This window comes from Eupeodes corollae, chromosome 3 (genome assembly GCF_945859685.1).
Source record: "Eupeodes corollae chromosome 3, idEupCoro1.1, whole genome shotgun sequence".
NCBI classification, from domain to species: Eukaryota; Metazoa; Arthropoda; class Insecta; order Diptera; family Syrphidae; genus Eupeodes; species Eupeodes corollae.
In genome coordinates, this window is record NC_079149.1 from 25,918,764 (window position 1) to 25,937,612 (window position 18,849).

Here is an 18,849-nt window from a genome sequence, read left to right on the forward strand (position 1 = left end):
GCTACTGATTAATTTTACAGGGCCCGTAAGGCTGATAACCAATTGATTGTGATTTCAAAATTTGAATGATGCAGCAGTTTCGGGTCCTTTTTATGATAATTTAGTGCCCTAATCTCATCAAGCTCAGCATACTTAAAGTTTGAGAGGAATATAACTAAAATTATTAAGCACAAAAAGAGGCTTCGTATTTCGAACCATTCTATAACTTTACGAACCTGATTTGTTCACGGAAATAGTTTACTTTGTATCTTGAAAATCGAGCAATAAAGGGGTTATGAAAACCCCTTAATTTTAAATGCAGTGCGAGCAGACAGAAATTAGGTTAAGAAAGAAGATATACTGATGTGCATTAGTGTTGAATGTTTGAACAATAATTGGGAAAGCAATATTCAAAATTCGTGAAGTCCGGCTGAAAAAGGATTCTCTTTGCTCGATTTTGAAACAGAGTTCACAAAACTCTAAACTTTCTGTTTTTTTTTGTTCTTCTAGTAAGAAAAAATATTCAATGTTTACAAATGATTTATGTCCCACTGTGCCATACATTCTGTTCTAGGTATAAGTCGTGATAAAAAGAAGTAACCAATCTTGCATTGAAACGTGATATATGTATGAAGACACAACACTTAATCACAACATTTTTAAAATATATTGAGTATTTTTTAAAATGCAATTGAAAATATTTTTTTGATTTTTTTCTTTAAGTTTTAGGTTAAATGGTTTTTTAGTTAAGATTCAAGTCTCAAATGTTCAGGTAAGTTTTATTTTGAAGTTAGTATTTTTTCTTAAAAATGTGTTCAATAGTTTACTTAAATTTAGTTGAGATTAGATTGTGGATTTTTAAGGAAAATTAAATAAAATTTTGAACATAAGCATCAAAATGAAACTAAGAGATTTTTTAGACTCTATCAACATGTTTAGTATTTATTACTTAGATCTAAGGCCGAAAGGACTTTTCGTCCAAAACCGTAACACTCTAAGTGTCATAAAGCCCAAAATTGGTCGCAAAGCCCAAAAAAATCACTAAAGAAGTCAAAGCGAATGTCGAACTTGCAAATAAATTTTAAAAAAGAGGCTGGGATGCGAACCACACTGATAACTTCAAATCCCGTCTGTCTTTTGACTTGCTTAAAAGTTTGTCTATATGTACTCGTATTAATTTTTACCAAATTTTCGTACTATTTTTTGTAGATTTTATATTTTATGAAAAAACGGACTGTTGGATTGTATATAAAAATTACTGAATATCGAAAAAAATATTTTCTGTAAAATAAAATTAGTTTGAAGCCAATATTCCAAATTTTTGAAAAGATATTTGAGTCGAAAATAAATTTTTACCAACTTTTATTAATTTTTTTTTTAGGTTTTTATTTTTTGTAAAAAAACTGTCAATTCAATTTTTTTCAAAATTTTACTGAATGTTGAAAACAAAAAATATTGTTAAAGATAAAAGTAAATTAAAGCCAATATCTCAAAGTTTTGAAAAGATATTTGAGTCGAAAATCAATTTTTACCAACTTTTATTAATTTTGTTTAGGTTTTTAATTTTTGTAAAAACTGTCAATTCAATTTTTCTCAAAATTTTGCAGAATGTTAAAAACAATATTTTCTATAAGATAAAATAAGTTTGAAGCCTAACTTTCAAGTTTTTGAAAAGGTATTTGAATCGATATTCAATTTTTACCAACTTTGAGTAATGTTTTTTTTAGATTTTTATTTTTTATAAAAAAAACTGTCAATTCGATTTTTCTCAAAATTTAATCAGATATCAAAAACTTTATTCTTCGTTACACAAAATTGTTTTGGAGATGAAATCATATTTTAGTTGTAAAATTTTGGAGGTGACAAATTTTTTTTCCAGTTTTTTTTTGATTTATAAAAAAAAAAGTTAAATGGATTTTTTCAAAAAATATATTTCCTTTATATCACGTTAAAATATATTATATAAAACTTTAATTCAAGCCTCTAGCGTTTTTGGTTCGTAAGATATTTAGGGTTAACCAAAATGTTCACCATTTTTTCAAATTGCTATGGTAAGAAAACCACCCACGCAATTTGCTTGAGAGCCCTTTCTGCCTTATTATCTGTTTAACAAAATTTATTTGAAGTCGATATAGCTTCTGGTTCTTGAGCTATGGACGACGAAAAAAACGTCGCGAACGTACGAACGTACGTACACACGCACGCACAGACATCTTTCTAAAAATCTTTTATGTCGACTCTAGGGACCTTGAAACGTCGAGAAATGTCAAAATTTTCAATTTGACAAATCGGACCCATTACAATAACTTCCTATGGGAAGTTAATAAAAGAACGTCCAAATTGTTAGTGTCCAGTTTACTTAAAAGAATTTTTAATTTAAAATTTTAGTTTTATAGCGTAGGGGTGAAATTTGTGAAATTTATTTTTATTATGACGATTATGATATTTACCGGTTCTTATGTTCCAAAAAAATCCAAATCATAACATGACATGAAGCCCAAAAAGAAGGACGTCTTAAACAATATAAACAATTAAAAAACGTCACAAATTAAATTACTCACAAACTCCAAATAAAATGTCATATCACCCAAAACAACTTTCAATGTTGTAACGCCCATAGTTAAAAATGTCATAACGCCTAAAAGAAGGGGGGCATGATGGCCACCTGCAACCCTGCTAGGACTTACTATAGAATTTGGGTAGGTGCAAGGTTGTGTGTTTGCAAAGTTTCTTAAAATCCGGATTTCTTACATGCAAAGAAACTTTGTAAACAAATTCTATAGTGAGCCCAAGCGGGGGGTTGCAGGGGGAAGCATGCCCTCAAACATATCAAACTGCTTAAATGACAAAATCCTGGGTCCATCTGGTTTTATTTCACTTTTAAAATTTGCCTTATTTCGCTTTCTAAAAGTGCTTTAAGGCCAAACATATTTTTTTACACTTTCTTGATGTTTCAAATTTTGTTTTAATGTTTTCTTAGCCAAAAGTATACAATTTTAAGCTCAAAATATCGTAGTGCCCAAAATAAACATACAAATTTGTTAGAATCTCCGAATGTTGAAACACATGACATCTTTTGGCCGATACGTCAATTAGTAATTTGAAAGTTAAGATGTTTTAATATTGTTTTTTGACAATATGACATTGGTTTTGGGCTTTGTGGTAAGTTTTTCTGAACATTTTTTGGACGATATGACAATTTGAATATCTAAGCGATATTTTGTTGACCAAACGCTTTTCTTTATTTGGAATTTCATAAAATTCAGCAACATTGGCCAACTCGTGCGATAAAATTGGAATACAATTGTAAGTTTTTTCTTTTGGAGCGATAAATATGTTTGCGCAATCATGAATTGTCCCCACGTCAAAAATGGACAACGACCTTTCAAAATCAATAAATAAAAGTACTTAACTTTGCAAATATTAAGATTTCGTTAAGTTTTGAATTCGCTTTACAGGGCCAACAGGCTTTTAATAAATATTTAGCAATTTTGGTGTAAGTTTGAATTACTTTTTATTATATGTGACAGAATCCGTAGGAGCGTTTTTTATTTGGTACATACACTATTCATGCATGTATTATCCGGGGGGAGGGGGGTTGGGGTTGTTGTATAAAAGCTTCAGTATAGTTTATTATTAGACGCATTTCTGTGTGTGCATAAAAATTTATTAAAGTAGTTTAAAACCCATTATCACCTTGTCTCGACAGGAACCTTGCATAGATTTAAAACAGTTGAGGAAAATTAAACCTCCCTCTAATATGTAAACAACACTTTTATTTGAAACTAACTAAATGATAATGGCTTTTTAATGACTTCAATAAGTAGAAAAGTTAAAATTTCAGTGGCATTTCCAAGAAATTGTTTTGGGGATTGGTGATGCCCTGCAACATTAAATGCAATTCTGTTAATGTATAACCCTACATCAATGAAATCGAAAGCTCTTAAGTTGACTTAGGCGGTTTGTGCTATTTTTTTTCTTTCTTATGCTTTCTTTCTAAAACCCATATTTTTCTCTTATTCAATTTCTTGATTAGTTTTTAAAACTTAAAAATATTTAAAACCATTTGTAAGCCAACTTAGGTTTATTTCTTACTTCAGGTTTAAAGTAATGCAAGCCGATGGATAATGTATTGTCCCTAAATATTAGACACCTCTCCGTCTGAAATAAAAATTCTATGAAATATTAGCGGGTATCTTTTATATTTTAGAAAATTCGACCTTCAAACCTCTGTTTGAGTTTCAAAAACATATTTTTGATATTTCAACTATAATTGAATTTTTTTTAAATTAAGAAATTAAAGACTTCATAGAAGATTAATTTAACAACGTTATATTTTTTGGATTTTTTTTTGTCCAAATTTCTTATAAGCTCCGCATCCATAGTAAATAAGACCAAACCACATGCTTCTTACTTTTTGTTCTTATACATTTTGTGTGTTAATATCATTTTAGTAATTAAAGTAGGTGCCTTTTCTTTTTTTTTAATGCGAATTTAATGAGATTACATGTGTTTTTGTCTTTTTTTTGTGTGTGTTTAGGTTGACTTTCACTTTTTTATTTCTTTGAGACTAACTATGTGGTTTTTCTAAGCTTAATTAAACAACCACCACCACGCACAAACAATTAAATCCTCCGCCACCACTAACTTCGAATATTCCAAGAGATAAGAAATTCAAAGAAAAACAAAAATCTGGTTTAAATACCGAAAGATTACGTGTGTTTCTTCTTTTAACTAAGTTGCTAAATTGCAATTAGATTGATATTAGGAATTAAGAACAACCGAAACACAAAATAAGCTGTAACACAAATTGACTTTTCTTTGATGAAAGAAAATTTCATGTTAAAGTTTAAAAAATACACGCACAAACTGCATTGTACACAATTTTGTAAAGTTGTTAACAAATTAGAACAATATCTTAGAAAGAAACAGTCAATTTGTACATAAATGTTAAAAAAAGCAACGATAATTCGGTAACAAATCAATCTTATATAAGGTTTTCCAATAGGATGTTTCATTTTAAATAACTCGGTTTTTGATCATCTTTCACTTTTGAAGCTGTCATCTTTTGACATTTTAAATACGACGTCATTTTGATACCGTAATACCAAATTATCAATAATATCAGTGCTGAATTCAAAAGTAAAATTACTCTTGCTAATCGCTTTTTTTGTGGGATAAGTAAGCAATTGAGGAATAAGGCAATATCGCGAAGTACCAAGGAGACATTGTCAAATCCTTAATCATCAAAGTCTTACTTTATGGCGCAAAAGCATGGACTCTTTCCCATGTGGATGGAGGATCTATTGGTTTCTTCGAGAGGAAGGTTCTACGTACGATAAATAGACCGGTTTGTGTCGACAGGCAAAATAATAATTGGTGGAGAAGATACAACCACGACCTATACGAGCGACTTGCCACTGGTCAAAAAAATACGTCTTCAACGATTAAGATTGCTAGGGCGAATGTTGAGTGAATAAACTTCGAAGATCCAGCCCGTAGGGTATTGAACTCCAAGCCTGAGGGAACTTTAAGCAGAGGCAGACCTCATCTCCGGTGGAGTGATCAAGTTGAGGCCGACACGAGTCAGCTTGGTATTCGAAACTGGAGACAGTAAGCTAGAGATCTATTACTTGAAGAGGCATTGTAGCGCTAACTAAAGTAAAGTAATACTAGAATTACATATGTTTCAACTGATCATCTGATTCGTTTTTCTTGTGGTACTAAATTTTTGGTTAACTGAGAAACTTTCGTACCGAAGTTCAAATTTTTGAAATTAACTACAAATATGGTGTAGAATTTGAAGTCACAGTTCGCACGTTTCCGTTTTCGAAAAAAACACATTTTGTATAAATTTAAGGCTTTTGAAAAAAGAATTGAATATTTACTTAAATACGCTTAATGCAGCCTATAAACAAATAAAAAAGGACTTAAGCTAGACTTAAAACTGTTTTTATTATTAGCTATTGGCAGTATTATTGTAATAGCTTTAAAAAGGCCAACATTTGTATGGTGATGAGGAAGGCGAAAGAGAGGGACTTGTCTGAAGTCTCTTGGATTAGTATAAATAGGAATCGTTTTTAGAAAAAAACGGTGAGGCTTTGATACCTGCTAAAGGCTGAAAGAGAGGGACTTGTCTGAAGTTTCTTGGATTAGTATAAATAGAAATCTTTTTTGAAGGAAACGGTGAGTCCTTGGTACCTGCTAAATGCTGAAAGAGAGGGGTTTGTTCAAAGTTTCTTGGATTAGTATAAATAGGAATCTTTTCAAGAAGAAACGGTGAGTCTTTGGTACCTGCTAAAAGCTGGTGTAGATAGGGAACATCAGCAACTTCGCGGCGTTTTTGGAGGGTTTAGAGATTAATAAGTTTTAAGCGATCTTCTTCTTGGAGAGTGAGTGTTCAAATGGGGAGACCACACTTGACTAGCGTATTCAAGGAGAGTTCTAACAAAGGTGGTATAAAGGGATTTAGTGATATAGGGCTTCTAGAATTCTTAAGATTCGTTTGATGAAGCCAAGAGATGAATTGGCCTTGTTAAAAATATAATACAAATGGGCTCGAAAATTTAACTGAGTGTCGCAAATAAGTTCTAGGTCGCGAATGGAACACCTAGAATTCTTTTGGAGAAATGTTATAAATTGGCATTTAGCTACATTGTGTTCTAAGAAATTTTTGTAGCAACAAGTCTGAAATGAGTCAAGATATTTTGGAGTAAGACAGAATCGGATGGAGTAGAAAACACCTTTGTTAATTTCATGTCGTCATCAGCGTTAATCGAGACAGTTGCATAATTATCAATGACATTAATAACGTTGTTGATAGTTAAAACAAATAATAAAGGACCAAGGTGGCTCCCTTGAGGGACTCCTGATATTGCATAGATAAATGGAATCGGAGATTGAGAACCTCAAAACAATTCTATGTCGGCGGTTCTCAAGGTACGATCTGAGCTAAGAAATAAAAAAGGGGGATCAAGGCCTTTAAGTTTAAGATAAATAATTTGGTGACTGAATTTATCAAAGGCTTTACTAAAGTCTGTAGTAATAACGTCCACTTAATTCCTTTCCTCTAATTCGGTTTTTCGAGTTTTAGACACTAATTTGGTACGATTGGTTGTAGTAAATCTACCTTTTAAGAAGCCATGTTTATAGGAAGGAAAATAGGACTACAATGAAAATAGAGAGATTCGTAGAAAATGCTTTCGAAGAGCTTGGGAATTGAAGAAATCTTGACTTTGGGCTTGTAGTTCATAACATAATTTGTTGATCCTTTTTTATGAAAAGGAAAAATAAAGGAATCTTTCCAAAGCTTTGGGAAGATAGCTTGAGATATAGAAAGGCGAAACAGTACTGTACCGAGAGAGGTTTACAAAGGGAGCTTGTACACTTTTTAACTAAAATTCCAGGCAAACGCTCCGGATCAAGAGAGAAATCATCTTTAAGTAGACTTAATTTTCTGTCAATAATATCATCACCTATTTCGATTTGGTTAAGGGAGGGCATGTGGTATCTTTTAAGTAATAAAAAAAACTATGGTCAGGTTCTTAGATTGGCTGAAGAATCAGACAAAAAGGTTTGTAATATGGTGAAATTTTAATGGGGAAAGGGAAATCATCGGATTTACTTTGCATGTTTATAGATTTTTAAAGGCGTCTGGGATCCGTTATAAGGCTATCTTCCATTTTGTCAATTTATTCTAAATAAATAAATTACCGAACGAATGAAAATCTGGATTGAGCTTGCTGATAGCTGAAAATATTGCTGACATAGCTCGTAGTTTTGACGAAAACGCAGGATAGTTAATTGCTAGTTAGAAAAAGGCCTTTCAAAAGCGACATTACAACATATCTTCCATAAAGACTTATTATATAAGGATTTGAGAGTTCAGTTAACACAAGAACTCAAGCTGGACAACGTCGCACATCATTGATGGAACCTCATCGAAAAATCATCTTTGTTGATAAGCCCATTTTTCGTCTCCGAGGTTTACGTTACTAAGCGGATTGTATTTGGAGCAACAAAAAGCCAAGAATGATTGTTCAAAAGCTTTTTCAACTTGTTATTGGTTGATGCAGCTTTTTGAGCTGGTCATGGAGGTGTGATTTGACCTTACTAATTTGAAGTTGGTGCATCTATTACTATGAATTGCACCACCGACTTATAATTAAGAGTTCTGATAGAGAAAGTGACTGAGTTTACTTTAATTCAAAAAAAGACATCCACACCAAGCAACAAAACAGTTTCTCGAAGAGTTGGTCAGAATTGGCCACCAAGATATCTTTTTGTTTGAGCTACATGAAAGATAGGATAGGACCTAGAGGATACATTTTGTAAAAGTATCGAGGTCATATTGGAGATTCGCCTGATATAGTCAAATATCTACTTTACAAAATCACAAAAAGGTTCTGTAGCCTTCAATTTAAACCAATTGACCTTAAAACCAACAGTATCAATGTCATCGTCATCCTAATTTCTTTCAGTGTATAAATACGTTCCTGATATTCAACATTCCATCCAACATTATGATTCTATTAATAGACTATTTTATTTTCCAACTTTTTTACGAATAAGAAAATTGGTTTGCAATGCAATCCTGCTAAATGCCTATGATGCAAAACAAAACAAAAAGTATAAAGAAGAGCTCTAGACTACATCAGATACTTTTTGAGCGTGGGGGTATTGGGTATCTGTATCTCGTTCTTCTCCACTAAAAAGGAAGTATCAGGAAGACGTACACGCCACAGAGAAATATGATCAAAAACAAAAAAAGATACAAAACTAAATTTTAAATAATAAACCGGTAGAGATATAAATTGCGTAGGGTATAAGAAAAGTCGTAAGTTGTAAGATTCAAAAGTTTCACTTTGGTCGTTATTATATTATGCACTGCAAAGAGATTTTATATGCACTGCATACGAGAAGGTACACCAAGTTTGAAGACCGAGAAAAAAAAGAAGACTAAGGTGCCAATTGCAGACCTTTCTAAACCAAAACAGGATCCACTATAGCGATATACGGGTCGATCGGGTTGGGTCCATCGTCGCGTCCGCCTCATACACCTATAATACTGCAGTGGTGCGGTAGTGCGGCCGGAGCGGTAGTGTTGCAATTAAGGAAGGAGAACGAATCATTTCATAAATTTAATTCATCGCTTGTGTATCTATAGATACACGTTAGCTCTGACACCTTATAAAATGTCCTTATTCAGATACTTTACATCTCTAAACTTGTGCAGAGTGTCTTGTGTCTTTGGGAGCTGTTTATACAGAAGTTGTGTGTAGACTTATTTTGTGTTTTGTTTGGAGAAAATGACATGATTCATTACAATCCTTTGCAGAAATTGTGTACCAATCAATTTAGTTTTTCTGAGTCACAAAATATCTTTTCTCAAAAAAACAAATTAAGAACAAAAATTGAAACATGTTATGTGTCAATCAGGGTTGATGTTAAATATGCGCTCATGGACCATGAACTAAAAATTAAGTTTATTGACTTCATTTAAAAAATAACAATGTTTTCAATTTAACAAGTTTTATTGGGTCATTTATTGGAATTAATTTTTCTCTGTTTAGACAAAGAACATCACGTGCCTCGTCTTTGGTGTTCCAACGTACGCGTTTGTCTCGTCGTCGCTGGCGGTTCTTCGAAATGGCTGACATAAGGGGGTTGAATTTTATGTGTTTTTGTTTCGGTATATTTTTTGGGGAAAAACGAAGTAATCCTTAAGATAAATTGTATGTTTTTGTTTTCAGATATACCAAAATTTATACACAACAGTAAATTTAAGATTACAAAGATACAAGAAAGAAAATGAAACAATAGCCGTGTATACACATATGGTTTTGGATTTTGAGGTTTGATGTAAACTGTCTTCCGTTCTTTTATCGGGAAGTTAAGGATTTGTGTAACAAAGAAAAAGACACTATTAAAGCCTGGGATATAATTATTGCTTTTCACTCTTGCCTTACGGGTTCCATATACGAAAGTTTAAGTCTGTCCTATTATCAGCAGTAAAACGTAGATATAAGCTTCTAACCTAGGACATTCATAAGATAGGCGTAAGTTTGACATTTTGTTCTGATTTAGACAAGAAATTGTAAAACGTTAACTCAAAATTTAAAAGTTCAAAAATTCATTACGGAACTACCGACTTAAAAGGAAACTTGGCTAAACTTTCCACAACAAAACCTCTCCTAGCGAAAACACCTTTTCAAAATACTAAATGCAAGTGGCTTAGTGAAAGATCTTAAGTTGAAAGCTAATGGCGTTTTCCTCATAAAACTTAATAATAAAAAAATTAAAGTAAATAGGCTTCCCGTACTCCAACATGTAATGGATCTGGCAAGTCCAAAAGTAAGATCAAGAACATCGAACATCGGTAATAGAGAATTGAGGATTGAACATTGAACATTGAATATAAAATATTTAATAAAACATGTCCATGCATCACATTAGTTGCAAGAAGTTCTATGCAAAATGTTCAATGCACCACGTTTGATTCATTAAATTTGATACAACATGTTCGATGCAACTTGCTAGATGCAAACATTATAACACTGTCGAACATTATAACACTAACCAGCCACGCAACACGAAAGATCCAGCGAGTTTGATGGAATAACACATAAATACAAACAAAATCTGGCGGTCCAAAAATCTGTTGAGAACTAGGGCCTAGTGACTTACAACTCTCAAACATTCCTGTGTGCGAGTAATGTTGTCAAGGATGGAGGGGAACTACAGTTTTAAACCGAATCCGAACGGGTACTTTAAAAAAAGCACTTGTCCACAGTCGATCAAATATTCACATTACGGCAGATCCTGAAAAAACCCCAAGAACACCAAATCGACACCCACCATCTTTTCATCGATTTCAAGGCCGCATATGACAGCATCTACAGGGACGAGCTGTATAAAGCCATGTCTAGTTTTGGCATCCCTGCCAAACTCGTCCGATGGTGCAGGATGACCATGGAGAATTTACGATGCTCCATAAAGGTTGGAAACAACTTAACAGAAACTTTCGATGCCAAAAAGTTTTTAGACAAGGTGTGCGCTGTCATGTGATTTTTTAACATCACAGTGTGCAGAACTCACACTATCTTTCAAAAGTATGCCCAATTACTAGCATGTGCTGATGATATCATAATCAGATAATCGGATTGAGGCAGAGGCGGCAAAAATGGGTTTAACGGTTAATGAGGGCAAAACAAAAAACAAAGTACATGCTGTCGTCAAGAAAGGACCTACAATACCGACGTTTTTATCAAAACGTCACCATCGACAGACGTAACTTTGAGATAGTCAAAGACTTCATTTACCTAGGGTCCGCTGTAAACGCAGGAAACAACACCAGCGAAAACGCAGAAAAAACTCTTGCTAACCGCTGTTTTTTTGGGCTAAGATAGCTATTGAGTGGTAAAGTCCTCTTTCGAGGGACCAAAGTGTTGTTACATAAGACCCTTATCATGCCGTCGTGCTATACGGTGCAGAAGCATGGACTATGATAAAAGCGGATGAAAGCACCTTGGGTCGTTTCGAGAGAAAAGTTTTTCGTGTGATCTACGGTTTCGTATGCATCGAAGGGGAGTGGAGGAGAAGATGGAACGACGGGCTGTACAGCGACGTAGACTTAGCCAGAAGGGTAAAAGTCACGTAGAGCGCATGGAATCCAATGCTCCGGCCCGGAAACTCTTCGCATCCACACCCACACGACAGCGCAGAAGAGGAAGACCGCGGATCAGGTGGCGCGCACAAGTGGAAGGTGACCTCACCCAACTTGGAGCGCGAAACTTGAGACATCTAGCTAGGGACCGAGCTAGATGGAGAAGTTTGTTGGGTGAGGCCCTAGTTCACACAGGACTGTAGCGCCACCTTAAGTAAGTGTTGGTTTTGTGCGAAATGTTGATAAAGGGTTTAGGTGTAAAGCCGTTCAAAATTCAGAGCTGGTACAAGAATTTTAGGGTGAACGACCTACAACCACGTCGAATTTTTGGTGAATAGGCTCTTGAAAAGTTGGCCAAAGATTTTTTATATTGTGCGCGCGCTAAACGGGTTATGAATACCCTTATAATGGTAGACACAGTGCAAGCATTTTGGAAAGTAGGATAGGATTAAAAGGAAGATACCGATGCACATTGGTTTTGAATGTCTGTACATTGTAATGAGTGGTAAAATATTTAGCCCGTTAAAGCATTCCACATTCGTGTAGTGCGACTAAAGAAAGAATCCTTTACTCAACAATATATCCGTAATTGGGTTCAAGAGTAGGCTAACGAGCATTCATAGAAGAATGGCTACTACGGTTACAAGTGGCTATTTCACTAGAGCATTATTGGTGGAAAATATCGATAAAACAATGAATGGCATGAAAATGATCTCCTATCATTTCTAGAGTTCTATTTTCAAATCCATCTTAAAGACTCAAGTAAGTTATTGGGGCATCAGCGCAAATGTTGGAATTATACTCGAGTTTTGGACGAATAAAATCTTTGTAAATTATAGCCAGATCAGACGGGGTAAAAAACTTCTTGCACTGTCGAAGAAAATCAGCATATTTGGCGATGTAGAATATGTGCTCACTCCCAAACAAGTGGTTTGTGATGCATACACCTTCGATTGCAAGCTGTTTAATCTTTTCAATTCAAGTACCCTCCAATAGTTGCATTGGGGGACGGTTATATTTTTGTGACAGTAGACAGCATTGAGTTTTCTAAGCATTAACTTCTACACCGGTTTTGATTCTTCATTCTGTAAAGATTAGAATTTAATGAGCTTATCATACCCTGCCCTTGGCGGTAGTCCACATTCAAAGAACAGCGATTAGAATCGAAAAACAAATACCCGCGAAACAATTAAGTGTGTAAGAAGTTTTAGACAAAAGATCATTTATAAAAATAAGGAAGAGTGCCGGAGACAAAACGGAGCCCTGCGGCATACCAGCAGTTATTTTCTTTATATGAGACTTGAACCCGTCTAATACTACTTGAATTGAACGGTTCGAAAGACAATTACGAACCTAACAAAAAAGGGATCCATCAATACCAAACGCACGTATTTTTGATAAGAAAACTTGATGCCAAACTTTATCAAATGCCTCTGAAATGTCAAGTGCAATAATTTTACTTTCTCCAAAGCGATGTAATAATGTCGTTTCACTGTTCGATGAGATAAAACATGAGATCACCAGCGGATCTATTACAACGAAAGTCATACTGTCGGCCAAAAAGTAGCTTTCGTCAATCAAGATATTTCTTAAGCTGACAATTTATCTGCGTTACTGTACCCTTGGAAAGAAGGGGCGTAAGTGTAATTGGAAAATAGTTAGATGAGAATTGATTGCTGGAAAAATGCTGTTTTCCGTCCACTCAGAAAGAAACCTGTAGAATAGAACAGGTAGTAAAACTTAAACAAAAATTGTATTCAGCGACAAAGCTAATTTTTGCAGATTAAATCGATATTTGAACAAGCAAAACTGATGCACTTGGAGTGAAAAGCAGCCAGAAGCACTCTAAGAGCTACCAATTCACCCAGAAAATGTCACTGTTTGGTGCGGATTATGGACGATGATGCTAAAGGTATCATAAGCATTAACGAGCGATGATAACAAATAATTGCGCAAATTGGAAGATCTTGATGTTGATCTTGCATGGCATGAAGTTTCAACAGAACAGTGCTACATGCACCAAATAAGAAGTGAGTTCGGTAAACAGTTTGGAGTCGGTCAATTTACTGCTTAGATGATGCGATTTAAAGCCTCTTGAATAATCTTTTTGTAGGCAGGTTTTAGATCTCAGGTCTATAGTGCAAGCACGCTTCGATTGACGAAAAATGTATGTGTGATATATCTGCCGAAATTGAACAGAGTATGCTGAAATTAGACTAAGCGGATAGACCATTTGAGGAAGAATACTTAAGAGTTAGTTAATTTTTAAGAATTTGGTTTTGAACAAAAAAGCGCGGAAAATGTAAAGTGATACAAAAGCGAAACAGGCATAGCAGACGAAATCAAAGTGGCCAACTTGCAAATTTGATAAAAAAAACCAATTGTAGGAATTGAATCGCAAAAAAAATATATTCACAAGATTGCATTCTTTAAAATTTTTCGGAATAGAAGATATTTCGAATCCGATCTGGTTTAGCATTTTTTTTTTTGATAAAAGTACATTGGACAATATTGTCAAAAGATTAATAATTTGTATTAAATTCTGTCGTCCATGTTATGTTCTTATACTTTAAAAAAAACATCCGAAAAATGTAAATTTTATATTCAAGATAAATACAAACAAATTTAAAGAATTTTTGTTGCTATTTTTGAATATTTTAGAATACTGCCAAAATTTAAAAAATAAATCTTAGGGATGCAAAACACTTTAAAGATCAAAATAAAATATTAAAAAACCAAACATCCAGCATTAGTAGAATTTTTTTAAGCAGTCATAGCAATGTAAACAACCTAAGATTTTTTTTATCTTAAGTCTATTTTTGTTAGAATTCCTTTGTTTGAAAATAGTTTTGTAAATCACTTCAAAAATATATATTCAGACGAAACGATTAATCACATCAAACATGGCCAAAAAACAACGGCACCGACAACAAAGAACGCAAAATATTTTCAAAATTTTTGGAGACTTTTTTTTAGTTTTTTTTTTTAAGGTTTCGCCTCTGCTCTTTTCGTTACGCTTACCATAACTGTAGCTGATGTTGTATTATTTATTGTTGGTAAATTCGTTGAAATAATTTGTTTGGTAGCAGAATGTCCATTAGTTGCTTCATAATTAATGCCATTCTTTTCAAGCGATACATTACCCATACCGCCATTCTGCTCGAGCATTCGTTGTCGGTTTGCCAACCGATCCAGGCTAGCTAAACGATACGAGCCACCGATTCCCTCCTTTAAACAAAAATATATACAAAAATTTAACAAAATAAATTGATGATGTTGATGATGTTTCAAACAAAAATTCAGTGTTTTTTTTTAGTTTTTTGTTACTTGGCAAATCAAAAATTTCACAAATTATTCAAATCAATATTGAAATTAAAAATCAAACAAAAAAATATTAAAACGGAAGGAAGTTGGTTCAAAAAAAAAAATATACACAAATTGAATTTAAAATGTCCTTCGAATTTATTTATTGTTATTTCCTGGATTTAGTTTTTCTTTTTTGCATTTTGTTTTCGAGTTGTTGTTTTTATTTTTTGACTTTGTTAACTTTTTATTTAACCTTTTCGTTGCTGGAATTAAGCGCAATTCAAAGCAAAAGCATTTGATTTGAATTTTTCAAATTAAGGGAGTTAAAAATATAAAAAAAAACTTGGAAGCACACAAAAAACACTGTAAACCTAATGTTAGTTGGATTTGTGCCAAAAGAATAAAGCCAAAGCCAATATCAGTTACAAAAACTAAACAAAATATATTAAACAAAAGAAAAATCAACAAACCAAAAAAAATACTAAGCAAAACTCTGTGACGGGCGTGACCCTTCTTTCCCTCCTGTCCACCTGAATGCCTTCAAATTTATCAGTTTCTATTTTCGAGTACACAAATTACTCATTCTTGTTTATTCCCTTTTTACTATATTCAGCAGACTTGAGGGCTATCCTTGGGTCAGCTTCACAAATAACCAGAATAGAACATTGTCATCATCATAGGAATTGGTCTTCAGGCCCTAGAGAGGGTGTTGGAATTTATTTTCCTAGAACGATTCATCATGTAGAACTTTATCGGACTTCGGAGAGGGAGAGAGATAGGAAATGAATAAAGTCCGAAAAAAAGGTCAGCATAGATAAAGAGTTAGGTACAATTTATTGTGACGATTGTGTGTCGATTTTTGAGCAGGCTTGCCAGATTGGTTTATTCATCAGGAAATGGGCTATATTTTAACACTTTCAGTATTTGGCTATAAATAGCAGAAATCCAATTCAAAACTAAGCTTCATTGTGATTAAAGGTTAAGACTTTAGAATTGCGCTAAGGCTTCTTTGACGACTCCGATTTTGGTCTACAAATATTTTTAAATTGAGTTAACTTTTTCAAGACGTGGCAACTCTGCTGTTGAGTCGATTTTTTATAGACGAACGACAATGACGATAATCAGTTCTTGAGTTCAAATACTCGTATCGTATTGAATAAAGATTATTTATTTAGGTATAGTTTGTCAATGGATTTTTCTTTTGATGATTGTGGTTAGAATTTTTTGGGGTGAATTGGGACTGAAATTATTTTGTTGATGATAAATCGGAATTGAAATCTCAATAAATGTACAAGTAAATATGTAAATAAGGAAATTGGAAAATCAATACTTTATTTCGATTGTTAAATGTGGTGATTTACTTTTTGGAGATACAAATTGTATTGGAAGAAATTGTGTGTCTTAAATGAGCTTCAAAAAAAAGGTCGATTCATTGAACCTTTAAGTAAAGATATCAATGGAAAGTGCGTTATCAAAAACGGATATTCGTTAAGGAAAATATTATTATTTTGAAAGTTGAAGAATTTAATTTGATGCACAAGGAATTTTTTCAAAAAAAAAAAAAACAAAACAACTGCAAATTAAATATTTTGTATATTATTATCAGAAAATATAGATTTCAAAAATTTGTAATTTCTATATTTGTTATGCATTGAAAACATAACGCTGAATATTATTGTATAATCGAGTTAATTTATTGACCAATTTCTGAAATAATTGTGATTAGTGGAAATTTAATTTTCCGTCGATATATTTCGACCGAGATATTTTTATAATATCTTGATAGTTTTTTTGCCGAACTTTCAATCATCTTGGCCAAAGTTTATATAAATTAAAAAATAAAACAAAAACCAGATTTGACATTTTTCAAGTTCTTGATAAAGGAGAAGACAAAATCGTCTAGTTTTCAGTATTCGACTTAGAAAATGAACCACGGTAATTATTTTAATTATTTTTTGATAAAATTATAGTTCGAATGTAGGTTAAAGAAAAAGTACAGTCGACTCTCTCTCTAAGTAGAGTCAAGAAGCTTTTTTTTAAATCCTTATATGCACATATTTAGTTTTTACCAAATAAATATTTCAAAAAAATTGCCGTTTTATAACTCCAATTTTTCCAAAACTCAATTACTCGAACAATTTCTGGTTTTCACAGAAAATACGACTTAGGGAGAATCGACTGTGTTAATTTCAAGTAATAGAAGACCAAGATTTTGGCTTTCATTTTAGTCTGTTTTTAATTTAAAGTAATTTAGAAAACTACCTCTACTCCTACTAAGTAAGAAGGACCCCACTCCCCACTAAGTTTTTAGGTAAAGTTATGTGAATTAGTAATTTTGTTAAAATTACAGCTTTTTAAATTAGTATTTAAGGGTGGGTAATTCCTTTTTTAAAAAAGTTTTGTCTGTGCTTTTAAATAGAATGTTTTATGGATTTCGAAGATTTGTTTACAAAGATGACAAGATATAATATCGGTAAAATTAACTTTGATCCATCACAACCTTCACAATCTCAAAAGTTTAATACCTATCACAAAAAACAGCCTGATTAAGTTTTAAGCCATATTTTCAGAGTAAGTATGAAAATCAAGCTTTCTTCTATTGGAATGAGCAAGAGTGATTTTCCCAGCTGATTTATCTCCGAAATAGTTTTTAAAAGGGACTGAGAGTTTGAAGTACTACCTGTAACACAAAGCTTTGGCCGCGTGGTAAAATTTAAATGGTAAGCTTTCCATAACCAAAAAAAAAACAAAGAGTAATCGAAAGTAACTCTGTATATGGTTAAAGGTATGAAGCAGGGGTTTTTTGCACCTTGCACCTTATTATTTGTCTTAGCGAAACTAACTTTATTGTGGAATTGAAGCCTTTTGAATTGAAATTGTTAATTTCTAGGAATTATTGAGATTCGAGGAATATTAACATTTTAACTTTTTTGTATGAGGCCCGCTGCCACTTATGATATTAGCACTAGGAACATCTAAATGTCTCATAAGTATTTATTACTGGCGCCCTTATTTTAATTACAGCTTAAGTGAAGGTACATCGGAAAGTTGAAGCGAGTTAAAAAAAACTTGACCATGTCAGTTGACAAGTTCTTTGCTTTTTAAAGAAACGCCTCGCGGTAAGCAACGATGATAGCAAGCAGCACCTAATGATATGCTACTTATTAGTATTTAACAAAAATACAAAACATTGAGTGTCTAATTCGAATGAGTTGTAAATGAAATATTTTACCGAGGTAAAAAGTAGCTTCAAACACTCTCAAGCCTCGCAACTATCTTCACACAAAAAATTATGTCATAATACTGTTCCGTTGCGACGTAAAGGACGGACAAACAAACAAACAAAAAAAACTTCATTCTTATTTTTGAATATTAGTATAATTCGAATAAGTTGTGAATGAGATATTTTACCGAGGTGAAAAGTAGCTTCAAACACTCTCAAGCCTCGCAGCTACCTCCACACAAAAAATCATGTCATAATACTGTTTCGTTGCGACGTAAAGGACGGACAAACAAACAAACAAACAAAAAAACTGACTTTCCTATTTTTTTAATATTATAAACATATTTAAGTCGAACCATAGATTTTAACAGCAACAGCTAAGAATATATGATAAGGTTTCTAGGTTAAAAGAGCTTCTACTAGCTACGGTAGAATGTTGACTTTTTGTATCTTTCGATAAAATGACACAATTGATTTTAAAATACACAACTATCACTTTTTAAGGACAAAATTAATACACATAATCATATTCTAAAGACTAAAAAAATAAAATAAAGTTGAGACCACGCTTAAAAGTTTAGTAAAGATGTTCAGGGGCTATGTAGGTCAAATTCCTATTTAACTTTTAAATTTGAAAAACCATAACTTCTAATAAATCGAAACTTTTCCCAAATTC

The 18,849-nt window shown here is 33.0% G+C and overlaps 1 protein-coding gene across 14 annotated transcripts in view; it reads right to left on the minus strand.

Moving 5' to 3' along the window:
* LOC129951746 (septin-7) overlaps positions 1 to 18,849 on the minus strand; it is a 191,103-nt gene that overhangs the window by 53,840 nt on the left and 118,414 nt on the right. For 12 of the 14 annotated variants that reach the window (XR_008782220.1, XR_008782221.1, XM_056064060.1 and 9 more), the window contains one exon: positions 14,666 to 14,872. The exons of the other annotated variants lie outside the window; for them this stretch is intronic. Coding sequence is in view for 10 of the 12 variants with exons in the window: in XM_056064060.1 (XP_055920035.1) it covers positions 14,666 to 14,872 (207 nt within the window). In the remaining 2 variants the exon portion in view is untranslated. The remainder of the gene's footprint in view (positions 1 to 14,665; positions 14,873 to 18,849) is intronic. 14 annotated transcript variants of the gene reach the window in all.